The 19,375-nt window shown below is 39.5% G+C and overlaps 2 protein-coding genes across 3 annotated transcripts in view; one reads left to right on the forward strand and one right to left on the reverse strand.

Annotated features, from left to right (window-relative positions):
• Nucleotides 1-8,090, forward strand: part of PDZD8 (PDZ domain containing 8) — a 107,828-nt gene extending 99,738 nt beyond the window's left edge. The window contains exon 5 of one of the 2 annotated variants that reach the window (XM_003255007.4): nt 106-8,090. In XM_003255007.4, coding sequence (XP_003255055.1) covers nt 106-2,309 — 2,204 coding nt within the window. In that variant the 3' untranslated portion in view covers nt 2,310-8,090. The remainder of the gene's footprint in view (nt 1-105) is intronic. The other variant, XM_030806506.1, reaches the window with a different exon arrangement.
• SLC18A2 (solute carrier family 18 member A2) overlaps nt 6,125-19,375 on the reverse strand; it is a 40,129-nt gene continuing 26,878 nt past the window's right edge. Inside the window, exons 11-16 of the mRNA XM_003255006.4 lie at nt 18,654-18,732; nt 18,430-18,481; nt 17,723-17,786; nt 15,353-15,472; nt 15,079-15,212; nt 6,125-8,385 (exon numbers count right to left, since the gene is read on the reverse strand). Coding sequence (XP_003255054.1) covers nt 8,281-8,385; nt 15,079-15,212; nt 15,353-15,472; nt 17,723-17,786; nt 18,430-18,481; nt 18,654-18,732 — 554 coding nt within the window. The 3' untranslated portion in view covers nt 6,125-8,280. The remainder of the gene's footprint in view (nt 8,386-15,078; nt 15,213-15,352; nt 15,473-17,722; nt 17,787-18,429; nt 18,482-18,653; nt 18,733-19,375) is intronic.

Genomic DNA, 19,375 nt, shown 5'->3' on the forward strand with positions numbered 1-19,375 from the left:
TAACCAGAGGTAATGGCAATTATATATATTTAATTAAATATATTTAACAAATATAATTTCTATTGCAATAATTTACATGTTTTCCCCTTTAAAATCTTAAACCAGGTGTGAAGATCACATCAACACTGCAAGTGTTGAAGCTTATCAAGCAGGCTGGTGACCGAGTCCTGGTGTACTATGAAAGGCCTGTTGGCCAGAGTAATCAAGGTGCAGTGCTGCAAGATAACTTTGGCCAGTTGGAAGAAAACTTTTTGTCAAGCTCGTGCCAATCGGGTTATGAAGAGGAAGCTGCTGGGTTGACAGTAGATACTGAAAGTAGAGAGCTGGATTCTGAATTTGAAGACTTGGCAAGTGATGTCAGAGCACAAAATGAGTTCAAAGATGAGGCACAATCATTAAGTCATAGTCCCAAACGTGCTCCAACAACACTTTCTATTAAACCCCTTGGAGCTATATCACCAGTTTTAAACCGTAAATTAGCTGTAGGAAGTCACCCACTACCACCAAAAATTCAGTCCAAAGATGGAAATAAACCTCCACCCCTAAAAACTTCTGAGATAACAGACCCAGCACAAGTGTCAAAACCAACCCAAGGATCTACTTTCAAACCACCTGTGCCACCACGACCACAAGTGAAAGTTCCTTTGCCTTCCGCTGATGCTCCAAATCAGGCAGAACCAGATGTTCTTGTTGAAAAGCCAGAGAAGGTGCCGCCGCCGCCTCTTGTAGATAAATCTGCTGAAAAGCAAGCAAAAAATGTGGATCCCATAGACGATGCAGCTGCATCTAAGCCATTTTTAGCAAAGCAAGAAGTGGCCAAAGATGTCACTTCAGAAACTTCCTGCCCTACTAAGGACAGTTCAGACGACCGTCAAACATGGGAATCATCAGAAATACTTTATCGTAATAAGCTGGGAAAATGGTCAAGAACCAGAGCATCCTGTTTGTTTGACATAGAAGCCTGTCACAGGTACTTAAACATTGCATTATGGTGCAGGGATCCTTTTAAGTTGGGAGGTCTCATCTGTTTGGGGCATGTTAGTTTAAAACTTGAAGATGTGGCTTTAGGATGCCTAGCTACATCAAACATGGAATACCTTTCCAAATTGAGACTGGAAGCCCCCTCACCTAAGGCTATAGTCACTAGAACCGCACTACGCAATCTGAGTATGCAAAAGGGATTCAATGACAAATTTTGCTATGGTGACATTACTATTCACTTCAAATATTTGAAAGAAGGAGAATCAGACCACCATGTAGTTACTAACATAGAAAAAGAAAAAGAACCCCATTTGGTTGAAGAAGTTTCTGTTCTCCCTAAAGAGGAGCAATTTGTTGGACAAATGGGTTTAACAGAAAACAAACACAGTTTCCAGGATACTCAGTTCCAGAACCCAACATGGTGTGACTACTGTAAGAAAAAAGTTTGGACTAAAGCAGCTTCCCAGTGTATGTTTTGTGCTTATGTTTGCCATAAAAAGTGTCAAGAAAAGTGTCTAGCTGAGACTTCTGTTTGTGGAGCAACTGATAGGCGAATAGACAGGACCCTGAAAAACCTTAGGCTGGAAGGACAGGAAACCCTCTTAGGCCTGCCTCCTCGTGTTGATGCTGAAGCTAGCAAGTCAGTCAATAAAACAACAGGTTTGACAAGGCATATTATCAATACTAGTTCTCGTTTATTAAATTTGCGTCAAGTCTCCAAAACTCGCCTTTCTGAACCAGGAACCGATCTCGTAGAACCTTCACCAAAACACACACCCAACACGTCAGACAATGAAGGCAGTGACACGGAGGTCTGTGGTCCAAACAGTCCTTCTAAACGGGGAAACAGCACAGGAATAAAGTTAGTGAGAAAAGAGGGTGGTCTGGATGACAGTGTTTTCATTGCAGTGAAAGAAATTGGTCGTGATCTGTACAGGGGCTTGCCTACAGAGGAAAGGATCCAGAAACTAGAGTTCATGTTGGATAAACTACAGAATGAAATTGATCAGGAGTTGGAACACAATAATTCCCTTGTTAGAGAAGAAAAAGAGACAACTGATACAAGGAAAAAATCACTTCTTTCTGCTGCCTTAGCTAAATCAGGTGAAAGGCTACAAGCTCTAACACTTCTTATGATCCACTACAGAGCAGGCATTGAAGATATAGAAACTTTAGAAAGTCTGTCTTTAGACCAGCACTCCAAAAAAATAAGCAAGTACACAGATGATACAGAAGAAGACCTTGATAATGAAATAAGCCAACTAATAGACTCTCAGCCATTCAGCAGCATATCAGATGACTTATTTGGCCCATCTGAGTCTGTGTAGCAGACAGGTCTATTTAAACTTTCAAATGAACGGGGTAAAGTTGCATCTAAAGTACCACAGATACAACCATGTTTAAATCCTCTTACGCACTCTGGCCTGCTTCTCCAGTTACTTGCTTGTGTAAGAACAAAAATGAGAAAGGTGGTTTTCCAGTAAAAACATGACCAGCTTACTAATTGGTTGTTTTGGATTGCATTTATAGCTATGCTTTTTTGGGTTTATACTGGGAATTTATTTTTACTAAATTATTTAACTTTTCTAATTATGTAATTATGTAAGCTAACTTTTCATGTTTATGTATGTATGGTGTCCCCTTGTGTTATTTTCCTTCCTCTTGGTTTTTGAATTAGTGTTAAATAGAATACTGTCTAGATTCTTAAAATATTTTCATTTCCATCATGGTTATAACAAATTTGCTGCATGCCGAAATTGACAACAGCAATCACTGAGGGAACAGGTTTTGAATCTTTCTTTTGTGTTATGAAGTTTATTGTCTCTACTTGCTTGAGATTTTTGTTATTTTGGGGGCTTGGGGGTGCTTTTTGTTTTGTTTTTTGCCAAATGTAACATGAAAGCAGATGCTGCAGCTTTAGTCTGTTATGCTGATTTAGTAAAAAAATTTTTTTTACATATATTGCTTGCTTTCGATGCTTCTGTGAAATTTTTTTCTAAAGCTTTTGTGCAGCTGTATGGTAAAAATGGTGATTAATTTGAAGAGCTTACATTGAAAGACAATGTAATAGGAAATAAATGTAGAATGCAGTTGGTCAAGAATTTTGTAGAGAGGATAACAAGACTTAATTACTGAAAAACAGTAACATAGCATTTTGAAATATAATCTTTTAAAATATTGATGCTTTCCTTTTAAATGGAAATTTAAATTTTATGATTAAAAGTTTAAACATTTATGATAATTTTCCTCATCAGTTCTCCCATAGGAAATAAAGCATGTGAAAGGGTATTTAAAGTTTTGGAGGACTCTTTTTAAAATGACTGTGTTGATAACTAGTTTGGGCTGGTTTTATTTTAGGAACATTTTCATGTAGGAGTATTCTGTGAAGGAAAGGAATCATGCAAAATATACTTACTGCTTTGGCGTCTTACAGTTGTAAAGGAATGGTGATCATTCTGAATACTTCTGTAGTAAGTATTCATTAAGAAAAGAATGACAAAAATAGACAGTATTCACACATAGGAATTGGGACCAGTTCTCTGAAAATGAAGATATACTCACACTGGGTCCATTTTACGGATCCCAGTAACACATGACTGAGGGAAAACAAGTAAGCTTGACTGTTGTTGGGGTACCTTAATAGTTTCGGTCTGTTATATACCTATAAAATAGACAAGTATATGTTTGTCCCTTTGTAGGTAACTGCTATGATGATTGCTATATAGTGAAACTGACATGAGTTTAAAACTAGATGGAGCAGCTTTTATTGCTGGCAGGAAAAAGCATGGTGTAATATTAAGGATTGGGGCCCAGGTCTAGAGTCCAGGACTCCATAAAAGAGTTTAAGTTCAAGCCCCTCCATTAATGAACTGTGCAAGCATAGGCAGTTACAAAAGGACCCATCTCTAAAATGGGAATAATAGTACTTTACCTCCCTCACAGTATTGTTGTGAGGGAAACAATAGCATAACTGCAAAAGTGCTTTGAACAGTAAAAAGATATACAAGTAAAAGGCATTATTTATATGAGTGAGAAAGACATTTTTGAGGGTAGAAAAGTTATTCCACTTTAAAAATCAATAGCCAAGTCTCATGCCTTTTGTTGCTTTAGTAAGTGAAAATTTCAGGTACTAAATACCTTTCTTAGCCAAGTTTATAACAGAAACTCAGTATACTTCATTACTTATTTAAGCGTGATCTCTTTTTTTTGTTTGTTTTTTTGTGAGACAGAGTCTCGCTGTCTCCCAGGCTGGAGTGCAGTTGCGTGATCTCGGCTCACTGCAAGCTCCGCCTCCCGGGTTCACGCCATTCTCCTGCCTCAGCCTCCCAAGTAGCTGGGACTACAGGCGCGGCTAATTTTTTGTATTTTTAGTAGAGACGGGGTTTCACCATGTTAGCCAGGATGGTCTCGATCTCCTGACTTCGTGATCCACCCGCCTCGGCCTCCCAAAGTGCTGGGATTACAAGCTTGAGCCACCGTGCCCGGCCGTGTGATCTTAGTTTAAAAGAACACTGCTATAGAAGAATTTACACACCAAATTCCCTGAAAGCTAAAGTATTGTTCCATAACTTACACTTGAAGCAATCTGCTCAGTGTGTAACCACAATTGATATTATAAAAAATAACATTGATAACCTGGAAGTTGGACTACTTGTAAGTAGCTGGTGTTTATTGATTAAACCATGGAAATTTTCATGATACCCAAGGATGTTGCTGAAACTGATGCATTTGAAAGAGCTGTTGAAATAATGCAAAACTTTGGTTTTATAAGAATCTACTCATGTTTTAAAAGTATTTAACTCTGTAGACCACAATTATAGAAAGCTCAGTAATGCTGCTAATGACACTTGTAAACTATATCTGTAATGTAGTGCAATATTTTTATATTTCACTGGGAGAGGCAGTGGAGACATCATAGTTGTACTTTAGTGCAAGTGGGGGAACACTCCAAATAGCCTAGAGTATAGTAAGGTATAAAGCTTCAATGAAAAAAGCTGTATTATATTACATTACTGATGTAATCTTGCTGCCATGCTATGTATCAATAGCTAAAAAATAATAATAAAGACTACCACAGAAAACAAGAATATCTTCATTTAATGACATCTTTAAAAAAGGTGATTGCTGCATCTCTATGGAATTATCTCCTGGTATGATTTGGCCATGCAGAAAAGCATAACAAAGTCCACTTTTCCTAAACAAAATTGCTGTTTTGCAGACTGCCCCAAAACATTTTTTTTACTATTGTTTTCTTATGGATTATCAAGTTTATGGGTTTTCTTTGGCTATGTATTAGTAATTAGACGTTATATTTTCTACATTAGTATTAGCTGAATTAATGGTTTAGACAAACTGAGCAACATTTTAGCATTATTAGCAATCATAATAGGCTATATTCATATCAAGCCTTATATTCAATATCAGAAGTACTTGAAGTAAGTGGCTATTTTGTGATGCTGGGAGGAGAAAACGCAACCTAAAAATTTTGAGGGGTACTATCAAGTTCTAAATGTATAGCTGAGTTTTTTTAAAGCAATTTGGAAATATTTGGCTCTTACTAATAAGATAAATAATAAAATCTTAAGTCCCCTAAAAGTGAATAAATTTTAAATACCTACTTTTAAAAATACTGTCAACTTCTAAATTGGCATAATTGCTTTTCTTACCAAAAAAAAGAAGGAGAGGTTCCCATAATTCCTTTTGGGCCATAGATCCCCTTTTAAGATCTGATTAAAGATGTGGACTTCCACCGCGGGAAGATACCCATGGGCACACCATTCAAAATGTATCAGATTTCAAGGGTTTTACGAACTCCCCCAGGATTAAGTCAAATGGGTGGATATTACAGCTGTTTTCATCAGATATGGTTATTTGTTGACAACCATCAGGACAACAATGTTTATCGATGGAAGGATAACTTACTGTTTTTTTTCCATTTGAATGTGGCTAGTTACATAGCTCAATTTAAAATAAATTGTGGAAAGCCAAAAAAGTATGGTCAAGCTAACCTGGGGTGGCTTTTACCTGATGTCTACAAGCACAGAAAAATAGTTTTTAATTAAATATCCACAGTCAAAATGATACCTTATGTATTTTATTCCAAGAACATTTGGTTTATAAAGGAATACGAACAGGCACAAAACATGGTTCAGAAGATTTATTAAGTAAACTTGCTAAAATGTGGACAGATGCACTTAGTCAAACAGTTGAATATTCATTGCTACCTCATTAAAGTTTTTGTATCTGTATTACCAGGTACAAACATAAAAACCACCTCTGTTCAAAAAATAAATGTTCAGAGAGCTGTATGTTCTTTGTTCTGGTACGTACATTTTAAAAAAACACCTCTTTTCAGTCTTGCTAACCAAGAATATTAGTCATATAAAAGAACTTATAATTTTTTTCCCCAAGTACAACCTATCTTTTGCTCCCAAAACAGTTCTGAAGGTTTTATTTCTATTTTATCTTATCCCGAGGGACCAACAGCAGGCATACCTTTGCCAGGCCTTCTTGCAGAAAGACACAGAGCCGTTAAAGGCAAAAATAAAATTGCAATAAAGTATATGGTATTGGGGGCAGGGAGAACCAGAAACCCTCAAAGAGAACCAATTTGTAGCACGTTCTTTTTTAAGGCTCTACCCCTGCAGAAGTAAGAAACTAGCCTGCCTTTTTAGCCATATGAGAGTTTCCTCCAGAGCCATCTTCCAAAGTAGCAGACTTGGCCAAGTTGCCCAATGCCAAGTAAGTGAGTTGGAAGTTTGTTTGCTTCAAACACACTGCACTTAGAAACCAGACTTGAAATAATCGAAGCCCCACAGAAAAGCTTCATGAAACAAAGGAAGTGTTACTTTCCTAGAGAATAAGAAAGTCACAAGATTGAGGAGTCTTTGTTCTAAAGTTCTTTGCTCCTTGATGTCGAAGTCAACACAAACACAATCTTAGCTTAACAAAACTAAGTAATTTTTGTTTATAGAACTGCAGGATTAACAAGCATTATTAGAGACATTCCACACTGCACACTCCAGTCATATCTCTTAACAAAACGACATAAATTGACAATGTTCACTAACAGTATTTGCTGTTACACTGAAAAGGCACATCAATGTTGTCATGCTTAGAAAAATACACGACACTGCACACTGGATGATATAGTTAGCACATACATTTTTAGATGTTCCATTTTTCTTTTCTGCCTGATCACTATTATTTTTACTTCTTAATATATGATTCAAGACATAATTTCATTCCTCATTTTCATTTAAAATTTGCCTTCACATTGATGTGAACAACTTTCAGGTGTCTAAAAAATAGTAGTTTCAGACAACCTAAAATAAATATATTCCTAGGAAACACTTGGATGATCTGCAAACAGATCAAAGATATAGTCAGATATTAAAGTCAGAGCAGCTGTTTTTAGCCTCGTTTCCTTTTCTAAAACTTGAAGTAGATGGCGATTAACCTTATCATGTTTAAACAACCTTGACAGTATAAGGTACATGTACCCTCAATTTTCTTCATCCAGTAAGACAATCAGGTATGCATCTTAAAGGGAAAGCTTTTAGTTCATAACAGTATGTTTGGTTGCTTTTCTCTGCTTTCAGAACATTTACTGTTTTTCCCTTATTGGCTTTAGTGTTTGCTGCCAACCAGATAACATGTTAACATATAATTTACAACTCTCTCTAGGTAGGTGATTACATAGAAAACTAATGCCAGCTAAGATTTATGGATTCAAAAGATAAGTGACACAAGTTCTTGTCCTCTACACTTGAGAGAACTAGCTCTTTAACGCATAAATATATTGATAGTAACTACAAGTTAAATAACACTCACTCAGTGTCACTATATAACATGCTGTCTTACTTGATTCTGTTTTTGAGACTTCATTCTAGTTTCTCTTTGTTGGAAGAGTCTCAGAGATAATGTGTGCTTTAAACACTCATTACCAATATGATTTTTGCCCAAATGTTAATGTAAGTTAAAAAATTATATTTGGTTTGGATTCAAATATTTATAGATTTACACAATACCTATTTCATCAAAATATATTGTATGATATTTAATAAAATTAAATACATAAAATAAAGTTTCAACACTATTTATACAAACCCCTAGAAAAGCTTTTTCTTTATAAGGCTGTTGGCAATCGACCATAACCATGGAAAAGAAATAATAACCTTTGGTTTTACTCTTTCACCAGGGATGGATGGTATGACTAAGACAGTTCTGGATGAGTCATGCCACTGGAAACACTGTTTTATACAATTAAACACTTTGATGATTTTTGAGGGTCTCATCTCAGTCACTTTCAGATTCTTCATCATCACCTATCGGATATGACTGGATATTATTCTGAGTGTACATTTTTGTTTTAATGGGGCAGTTGTGATCCATGAGAATAGCCTAAAAGAGAGCAAAGTGCAAGTATATTAACTTCTTGTTTCATAAAGATAAGATGGTTTTAACCTACTGTTTTTAAGGATTATTAGTTTGAAAACTATGTAGTATTACTTGCTATTAACCAGTCATTTGGAGCAATCGCCAGACGCCTGACCTAAAAGACCTGTAGTTCTACACTCTAAAAATTCCAGGCAATTGGAGACAGAAGTGGTCTCTGCAGTATTTTCATTATACCTGTCAGGGGCCATAAGTCCACTCTGGGAACTTATACTCTATGAAGCAAGGGATAGGCAGGTTAGGTTTGTTATACTTAGAATCTTGGAATTGGGGTATGGGGATCCTGGAGGTCACCCAGTCCAACTTCTGTTTACAGACGTCATTGTGGCAACACATCTTGAAAGGATGTGCTCTCTTCTTAATGAGAGAAGCCCTCACATGTGAGAAATGTACCTACGTCTGGACTACAACCCATTTCCATTGTTTACATTCATGAATCTGGTTCTGGTATCTTTTTCTTTCTTTCTTTCTTTTTTTTTTTTTTTTTTTTGAAATGAAGTCTTGCCTCGTCACCCAGGCTGGAGTGCGGTACTGTGATCTTGGCTCACTACAACCTCTACCTCCTGGGTTAAGCAGTCCTCCCACCTCAGCCTCCCAGGTAGCTGATAATATAGGTGTGCACCACCACTCGCAGCTACATTTTTGTATTTCTAGTAGAGATGGGGTTTCACCATGTTGGCCAGGCTGGTCTCAAACTCCTGACTTCAAGTGATCCCCCCTCCTCAGCCTCCCAAAGTGCTGTGACTACAGACACGAGCCACTGCACTCAGCCAGTTCTGATATCTTCACAGGCTGCCCTTACAATCTTTTGTTGTTGTTTTGAGACAGAGTGTCACTCATGCCATAGCGCAGTGGTGCAATCTCAGCTCACTGCTGCTTCCCAGGCTAAAGCCATCTTCCCACCTCAGACTCCCGAGTAGCTGTGACTACATGCATATGCCACCAAGACTGGCTAATTATTAATTTTTTTTTTTTTTTGTAGAGATGAGATCTCACTATATTGCCCAGGTTGCTCAAACTCCTGGGCTCAAGTGATCTTCCTGCCTCAACCTCCCAAAGTGGTAGGATTACAGGTGAAAGTGGCCATGCTTGGCCCCCAATCTTTTAAGACCATATTGTCATGGCCCCTTAGATTTCTTCTTAGGCAAAACATGCTAGGGCTATTATTTTTTCACACATGATTTCCTGACCACCTGTCCCCAATCCTGACCTCTAGCTAAAATATATGATTTTTTAAAAATCCTCTTCTGATGAGCATGAAACTGTCATGCCTTCCTTTATTGTTACTGAAAATTTTAAAACTGTTACAAAAACGTGCTGCTCTGCTTTCAAACCAGATTGTCAAATAAGTATTTGCTTATATTTGATAACACAGCTGGCATTTATCACGCCAAGACCATGCTCAGCATTTTAGAGGCAATACATCACAATAACCCTCTGTGGGAGGTGAGAAAACAGGCACGGAGCAGTTAAAGAATTTGACCGGGGAGTGTACAGCTAGGATGGGGCAGACAGGAGCCGCTTGCAGTACTCCATGGTAGTTAGACAAGCACAGAGGACGGCAAGGGGGCGTCATGTGCAACTAAAATAAATTATCAGGTATGTCTTGAGTTTTTCTCCATGTGAACTACTCCCCCAATTTTTTTTTTGCAATTTGCAAATCTAAATAGATTAAAATGTATCTGATGTTGGCCTATTGCAACCCATCTTGTTGTCTGTTAGCTATTACTCCCAGCTCTTGTCCCCAGATAAGACTCTACTCAATGCTTAACCCATTTATCATTTCCCAAGACATTCTCCAGTGATCTGTGTAACATGTGAAGATAAGGACTTCCTTGACCCTCTAAGTTAGGCTGCCAGCTCAACCTGTCAGCTTCTAACTTAACTGTTTTTTATGCTGCTTGCCAAGTGAATTGATACTTGTATTCAATAAAGAGCTCAATTTTTAAAATAATAGTGGCACTAGACTTTGTACACCAGGACCGTTCTCCCCATGTAACACAAAGGTTTAACCCCCACTAACAATAGATGTCTCATCTCCCCCAGATTAATGATTCTCGAGGAAATGTAGGGGTGGAGAGATGGAGCAGGTTAAAAAATGAAATTTGAGGGCCCTGTCCTCATGTGACAATGGTGTCAACAAACTTTGAGAAACACTGCCCTAGTTACATGGCATTATCTAAGACTACAGCACTGTCATCTGGCTGACAACAGCTGAAGGGACACCTATTAGGTGTTGCATCTCAGTGCCCTTAAGGTCCTATCCCAGCATCTTAGTTACTTCCCTGCACAGGCAAAGACAGGGACTCTAGGGTCCCAGGTGGAGTGCTCACTGCTGGTTCAGTGCCCAGGGAAAGCTATCCTGTAGAGGCAGGATTTGAAGTAAACTTTGAAAGATGGAAAAGATTTGGACAGCAAGGGAGGTGGCAATGAGTAAAACATGAGTTATTTACCAAGCAGGACACTAAGTAAGCCAGCCTGGCCACCACAGAGGTCTGCTGAGGAGGCACAGTGAGATACCAGTTGGGACACCCAAATGGAATGCAGGGCATGGGGCTTCGATCTTTGCACAGCCCCCAGGCAGGCAGGTAGGTCACCTTATAAAGAACGGTCATCACTGCCTTATTCCTAATTGCCTTCCATCTCTTGGCTCATCCACATTAGACCTGAATGTAGGAATATGTCATCTTAAGGACCCCAGAACCTAGGACTGGGCACATGATATGAACGCAACAAAAAACTGCACTGCAGGAAAAGCAGTTCAGTCAGACTATTTGGCATCATGCAGACTTAACTGACCAGCATTTGTCAATTCACCCAAACCATATTTATTAACAGCCTGTTTCAGGTGAAGTTGTCCTCCTTTAAATGTTCTGTAGCCTTTAAAACCTAGCTCACTGGCTTCCAAACCTCTCTTGAAAGATTTATTGTGCAATAATTGTACTTTAAACAAAAAGTTATACACAAATAAGCCAGGTGGCATGTAATGTTTCGAAAGTACAATGAAGAAGGGCATGAACAGCATCAAGCAGGTCAGTCAGGTGCCCAGGGAACAAGTAGGGTGGCCACAGTGCAGGCAGGTAAATTAAACCTGCTCTCCACACACTGCTGTGGTGAGGAAGGTGTGTTTGACTCCCAACCGAAGAGAAAATCAATAGGAGGGGATTGGCATTTGAATTCAGAGCAAAGCCCTCTTACTGAGAGGTGAGCCCCAGCCCCTCCAAATGCCCCTTTCATGAGTTAGGATCTCCTAAGTGGTACAAACAAACAAACGTGGTGGACCAAATGAAAAGTAAAAGTAATACAAACTGGGGTAGTGAACCCATAAAAGCATTAAAAGATAAGAGTGCCAGTCTTCGAGATTTTGATAGGTACCAGGCCTTCTGAGTAGGAAAGTTTTATTCTCTTTAACATAACTAGAAAAGCAATGATGGCTTTGCATCCACTATTTAAATACCTGCAAAGGGACAAATTCTATAAACAACTTAGAATATGCAGAATGTGGTCTATCTCAGCAGCCTCCAGCCACCCCATCCTTGCCCCACGCATGGCATCCAGAAAACAGAGCTGTTGCTGGAAGGGCTTTATGGAACAACTATCAGAGCCATCCAGGAGAAGAAAGCTGCAATCCTCAAACCACCTAATTTCTTGTCTTGGCAACAATTAGAAATTTCAAGAGTAAAATTAAGAAGCGTGCCTTGTCTTTAAAAATAATTCTTCAACCTTGAAAAAAAAAATCCACAACACAGCTCTTCTCAACTGGGAATTTTGGGAGTGAAGCACTACCATGTAACTGTCTTATAACACAATTTTCCTCAAATGGCAATGTTGATATTTCCTGTATGTGCAGAGGGACTTGAGTAACAGTTTTTTTCCTCCACCTATACTGATGTTGATTATAAAAAACAGAAATCCAGTAAACCAAATGGAAGACAAACTCACATGCTCATAAACTAGTTCATGATTCTGTCACTTGTGATCCATGAAAACAGCATTATGTCTTACAATATAAAACAGCTTAAGTCCAAACACCTTGTTATCAGGATGCGGTCTAATGGAAGAATGATTTGCTAAGGGTCGTATGACTTCTGGCCCTCACAGCCCCCAGCATTTGGCAACTGCTCATCCTGAACGCCAGCACTTGTCTGCTGTGGGTTTTCTCAACTGCATGGTCATTGATTCTTCCTCCTCCCTCACACACTGCTGTCCTGCCTGCATGCCCCCTTATCATTAGGTGCTGTCGGCCGCCACCGCTGGCTTCCTGCTCTGCTTGCACAATGAGTAGGCAGCAGCTGCTGGCCACCACTCTCAAATGTCACCATTAGGCCAGTCAAATGGCATCTGACCTGATGCCTTCAATTATGGGCATTATTGATGGGCAGCGAGATGCACACCTTCTCGAGTTTTTAATGATTTATCTTGCTAGGTGCTTATTAAGGATTGTAACATCTTGCAGTGAAAGTGGCTTTCTGGAAACCTATAATTCTTACTGTTTGGCCTTTCAGGATCGTCTCTTCCACTTCCTTCAGCATTTTTTTAAAACATGAACTAAAGTATTCATTTAAATTGGGAAAGAGGAGGGGTACTGAGGCCTGCCTTCAGCTAGTCCTTCTGCAGAACACAGTGGTAGTTGGCTGGGCAAGCACATTTCTCTGCTCATCCTCTGACCTCATTCATTTCCCCAAGGCCACAGATAAGCCATCAGGCTGCCGTTCGCAAACGGACATCACAACAGCCACTGATGTTTGCTGGCTTGGCAAGGGGAGCCCATTCAGCAGTTTTGGGGTCTGTATAGCAAAAGGAAACTCTCACATCACAGAGGAGGAAAAAGGGAGAAAATTCAGGTATTGCTGGACTGACAGGGGAAGCCAGAGAGTTAAATAAGCAGGAAAGAGTGGGGTGATATTGGAAATAGGAACACACTTTTTGAGCCACAGGGCCAGTCACTCTGTTGGGATTCTTTCATTTAATCCCCACAACAATCCTATGAGGTAGACGTTATCATTTCTCCATGCAACAGAGGAGGAAACCAAGACTCATAAGCCTCTACATGGTGGGGCCATTGTGGTTCCCAGGCCCATGCTAGCCCTAACTATCTCCCAGGAGTCTTCCAACAGTTTCCTGGGCTACAGGAGCATTTGTAGGTGATTTTATACACACACAGACACAAACACACGTATACACACATATATACTTTTTTTTTGGTCAAAAACATTGAGAGTAACCTCCATTCAGCCTTAAACAGTTATCATGGCAACAGAATGGCAGTTTGCATTTGTGCTGAGAATTTTCTGACTCCATTTGGGCAAGGTATTGTGCTAGGGTCAGCCAAGCAAAGATGCATCTGGAATTTACACACCCAAGCTGGAAAGCAGATGTCTCCTAAGAGAGGTCTGAGAAGGTGATGTGGTTTTCAGAGCTGGGGAAGCATCTAAGCAAGCAGAGGGAAGGACAAGGGGATGGCTTCTGTCTGAGTTATTTCCACAGCACCTTCCATACCTTTTCCATGAGTCAGACGGGCCATGCATTACTCGAAAGTATCTAGTTAAATCCTAGTTAAAATAAAGGGCACAAGGCCAGTGCCCAGTGCTTGATATATTTTAAAATATGTGGAATGAATTAATGAATGTAAAAAAACACCCAGGACAAACATAGGCTGCACATAACCTTATTTTAAGGTTTGTCTTTAAATCTCCTTTTGGGGAAAAGCATCAAAGGGCAGTTCAGGAAATGCCAAAGCATTAAGATGCATTCAGTTCCACTGTCAGAAAGACCTTCTGATGTACTTCCAAGAGAACATTACAAACAAACCTCACGTCTATTCACAAACACAAAAATGCACGTCCTCTTGTTCACCTCATTCATCCTTAATCCAAAACGCTCTCCTTTCACCTGGACAAATACCTATCAGCATTTGCTGTTTTAAAAACTGGCAACACCAGATAAGAAAGATGATCAGAAACACTGAGCTGCTCCTTGCTGGGTAAGGTAAATACCTTAGAAAGGCTAAAATGACTCATGCATTTCAAAATTCAAATTTTGAATCAATTAATTTGGGCTTTTTCAAAAGAGGGATGCTTTATACTCTATATCTTGCCTATGGCTATAATTTTGGTCATAAAGTTATGAATTAAATTGTTCTATGTGTTCACATATACCCCAAAGTGCATATACAATGATTTTTCCATAAAAATTATCTCTAAAATCCTACATACAGTAAAGACAAGACAGCAACTATTACTGAATGCTATAAGGGTTATGAGAAAAGCAACAGCACCACAAATGGCTAACCTTGGGCATAAGTACAGGAGGCAGAAAGATTGTGTCCAAGATTTTCAAGAACCATAGAAAATCAAATTGAATGATTCCAGGTTTATACTTGGTCAACAACAGAGCAACACTGATGCTAATCTATGTACAAAAATAATTTCATTCTCCCAGTTTATAAACATAAGCTTGAAAGAAAAACTCTCACAGTAACAAAAAAATAAAAGAAGTAACTGCTCTATGTGGTACAAACTAAAAAGGAATTCTCACCATTTATGTTTGGAGGCTTTAGAATGAAACCATGAGGAAGCTATCAGGAAGGCCATGCTAAAATTATCAAGAAGTGCTCACTGCATCCTAAATTTTTCTTACCATTTTTTCTTCTTTGGCAGGTGGACTTCGAAGAAAAAAGCAGAGAGGGGCAAAAAGAATATCAATTATCCCAATAATTGTCATGAGCCATGGAAATCCAATTGCCTTTGCAATAGCACCACCAGCAGAAGGACCTTTCAGGAAACAGAGAATTAGATAAAGCTCTTTCCAAATGTCTTATAGACTGAAGGATGCAAAGATTTAAATAATTTTAGTAGATATTATCCGTTGTGTATTGAGGTAAAGGGTTCTTATGAAAAGCCAATGTCCTTACCTATAGCATACCCCATACAAAACGCCACATCTGCAATGGCGTAAACACTCCCATAGACAGACACGTGCCGCAGGTCTACGAGGTAGCCCATGATGGGCATCATTGACGAATCCACCATTCCTGAGGACAGTCAGGGAACACAGTGTATAGAAAACGGATGTAAATCCAAAATGGGCTGAATATCAGGGACTGTGTCTTAAACTCACGACCCTGCCAGCTCTTCCCCTTCTGTCATCACCACCTGCAAGTCTTAGGGTGATACTAATCTTTGAGTAGAAAGAACGAAGGAAGCCTTTTCTGACCCCTAGAGGAGGTCAGGTTCCCCTCATATACAGATGTTCTCTCACAGCATCATCTCAATTGTCATTCATTCTTCAATTCTTTGCTAAATGCCCAGCTCTTCTGTTGGTTTTGTTCACCCATATCCCCAGCACTTGTACATATTAGGAAGCAACAAGCACCATTTCAACAAAAGAAATTTTCTTCATGTGCCTGCCACTGACACATGTGGAGGGGAGGGCACCAACCTCTGAGTCCCTGCCAGTGTGTTCACAGACACTGGCTCACAGCAGCCAATCATGAGGATCCCCATTTTATAGATGAGGAAACCAATATTCAGAGAGGCAAGGCTTGACCACACTCACTGAGCCGGGAAGTCTGAGCCAGGAACTCTGACCACACACCCTCTTTACGCTACCTGCTCCCCACTATTCAAGAGACAAGATTCTAATGCTGGTCGTGGTTGTTGCTGCGGTGTATGTCTGTATATATATATGTGTATTTATGTGTATGTATGTATATGTATATATGTATCTGTGTATGTCTATGTATATGTGTGTATGTGTGTGTATTTATGTGTATTATGTATATGTATATATGTATCTGTGTATGTGTATGTATGTGTGTATGTGTTTGCATGTGTGTCTATGTGTATTGTGTGTTTGTGTATGTACTTGTATTTGTGTCTGTGTGTATGTATGTGTGTAGGTGTGTGTGTATGTGTGTATATGTATGTAGGTGTGTGTGTGTAATGTATGTGTATCTGTGTGTATATATGTATGTGTATGTGTGTATGTATATGTGTGTATGTGTGTGTGTTTATGTGGGTGTGTATGCGTGTGTCAGTGTATGTGTGTATGAGTGTGTATGTGTCTGTGTGTGTGTGTTTTAGCTAACTTCTTTTAGTTCACACACATACACACAACACACACACACTCATACAACACACACATACACAGACACATGCATACACACACACATACACACATACACCCCCACATAAACACACATACACACATATAACTTCTGAGCAGGGCCAGATGATCTCTCAGACTCCTTGGAGTTCTGGGGCCTTCTGGTCCCCCCTATTATTCTCCACCTTGGAAACACCCATAGTCTAAGCATGTGGCCCAGGTGTGACTGGCAGGAGGTGGGTCAGGCATGCAGGTGTGCTGAGTGGTGAGGGACAAGTGAACCAGAAAACAGCAAAGCAGGAAAGCACCAAAAGGACGCAGGCCAGGGGGGCTGTACAGTAAGTAACCTGCAACTCTGCCAGGCCTGCAGAATGGCAAGGAGAGCCACCAGAGGACTGGGCACCCTCCCCAAAAAGATGGGCCATCCAGACAGTGGAGGACAAGGGGAGGCAAGGCAGAGAACAGGCAAACGGTCACCTGAGAAGGACCTGGAGTACCATACTGGGTTCTACCCTAGCCTCGGCAGCCTTCTACCGTTTGTCCTCAGTGAAAGCCATGCTGTGCCACAGTACCACTCAACGATTACGTTCCTGCCTCTACAGGGGTGGACTGAGCACTTACTTTTATCATGATCAATTGGTATATTATAAATAAGAGACAAAAGTATACCATTCACTCAAAATAGTGACAAGATTTTTCCTAACATATTATCATTCTTAACATCACAAAAGCCCATCTCCTTGCCTATGGGAATTCCTGCAGCACAGGCGGTCATCAACACATTAGTCTGCTTTGTCTGTACTAAAACCTCTTCAAAATATATATGTGAAGCCTTTGCCCCCAGCCTCATGAGAAGACCTGCTCACAGGGAGTCCACACAAATGAGCTCTGTGCAAGGGATTCCTTTGTTTGCCCAGCCCCTGCAGTGGAGCATCAGTTTCCTTCTGTAAATATCAGCTTTTAAAAAATACTGGTTTTCAGGAAATAAATGACTAGTGCGCAGAAGCAGGTGTCTTTACACAGAGAATCGACAGGCTGTAATTTAGCTAAGCTGCCTGCAGCCTCCTTCCAAGATTCTAGAAATTTAGGTTGAGGAACTACAGTCTACCAGAGGAAGAAGAACCCTTCCTAGTGGAAAAGCGGTTTTAAATGTAGGCACAAGGTTCATGTGACTTACCAATTGCAAAACCAACTCCAAAGTTCGGAGCTATGAGTCCATAAATGTTTTTTGCAAATGGAATCTGTAAGAGAAAATAAATGTTATGCTAAAATAACAAGAGATCCAGTTCTAAATCATCTCAGAAAGTTATGAACTTGTGTTTCCTCTGGGCATGGTATACCTGTTCCCTTCTGAAGAAAACAGGAGGAAGGAGGGTGGGGTTTGTGAAGAACTGGACCCTCCAAATCTTTAAAAGTCAAAGCTTGAAACGAGTTTTATGACCACCATGAAAAATTTGTCACCGGCATATATGAAAGATCAGCCTAGTCCACCCTCAAGTTTTGACAAGAACAAGTAAGCCTCATGAGGGATGGATATTGGCCATTGGTAGAAGAGATTTTATTCTAGAAAAACATCTTGCTATTGTTTCAGGTTGGTTGTCTTGAAGTGTTTAAGACACTGTCAAGCTTAAGATGATGCAGGGGAAACGTTAGACGTAAACTGTGAAATAAAACATTTTAAATAATTTCTGACATAAAATGAAAATACACTCCTTGGAAAGTCTTGTCCAAACATTTTTAAGATGATAAAAAATTAGAATAAAATGAAAGCTGTAATAAAATATCAACAAACTCAAACGTAAAATGTTTCTTGGTGATTCTTGCCCAAAGCACAAGTTTTATCCACAGATGGTTCCCACTTGTCGAATGCCATCTTTTACTCACACATAAAATGCTGACTCCAACAATTATCATTCCCAGAAGAGCACAAAGCCACCTACCAAAAGAAAAAGCACCATCAAGAAATGATCATTTGATTTTTTTCTGGTCCAAATTTTCAATGGAAATCAAAACAATTACTTGTAACAGTGAAGGCAGAAACAACTTAGAATTTTTTGAAAGAACTACATTATTATAACAGAATGAGTGTTGTTTTCATATCATCTTACCTCCCCATTTTGTGTGCAAGTATCCCAAAAATATTGGTTCCAATGAGATAAGAGATACTAGCTGGCAAGAAAGCAACGCCTGTAAATTTATGAAAAGGAGACCTTATCAGTGCTGATATCAGTCATATGTTAGAAAAACTAATAACTGTAGACACCACAACGTTGATTAGAGCAGATGAAATGAAGCCCCAGGGCCCACACCCCAGCAGCTAATATCCGGCGCCTGCCGGATCTGGTCTGGACCCACGTGGCTTCTCCTCCACACAAAGCTGCTGAGACACTCCAGAAATGAAAGTCCTTTCTCTATCAACTGCTTCATCTTGCCTCCATCTCTGGCTGGTGGTGGGCTTCACACGTGGGCGGATACGAACAGCTCCTGCCTGGGAGCTCAGCACCTGCAACCTTATGTGTGATTTCATCCGACAGAAGTAAGACGCAGTCATTGAATGAATTAGGGAACCGTGAGATAAGCAAAAGAAAAAAGTTAAAATTACCCCAAACCCCATCCATTACTCAGATAATCACCACAGTTATTTTCCCCTGTAAGTTTATTTACATATATAAATATATTTATGTGTGTTTTGATTTTCAAAAAAAAAAAGGATTATACTCTATCCTGCTTGTCTCAGTTGGCTTTATGAACATTTTTCTATGTCAGCAACATAAATGTCTATCTGGTTATTTTTTGAGGCCAAGTCAGATTTTTTTTTTTTTTTTTTTGA

This window comes from Nomascus leucogenys, chromosome 3, assembly GCF_006542625.1.
Source record: "Nomascus leucogenys isolate Asia chromosome 3, Asia_NLE_v1, whole genome shotgun sequence".
Taxonomy (NCBI): Eukaryota; Metazoa; Chordata; class Mammalia; order Primates; family Hylobatidae; genus Nomascus; species Nomascus leucogenys.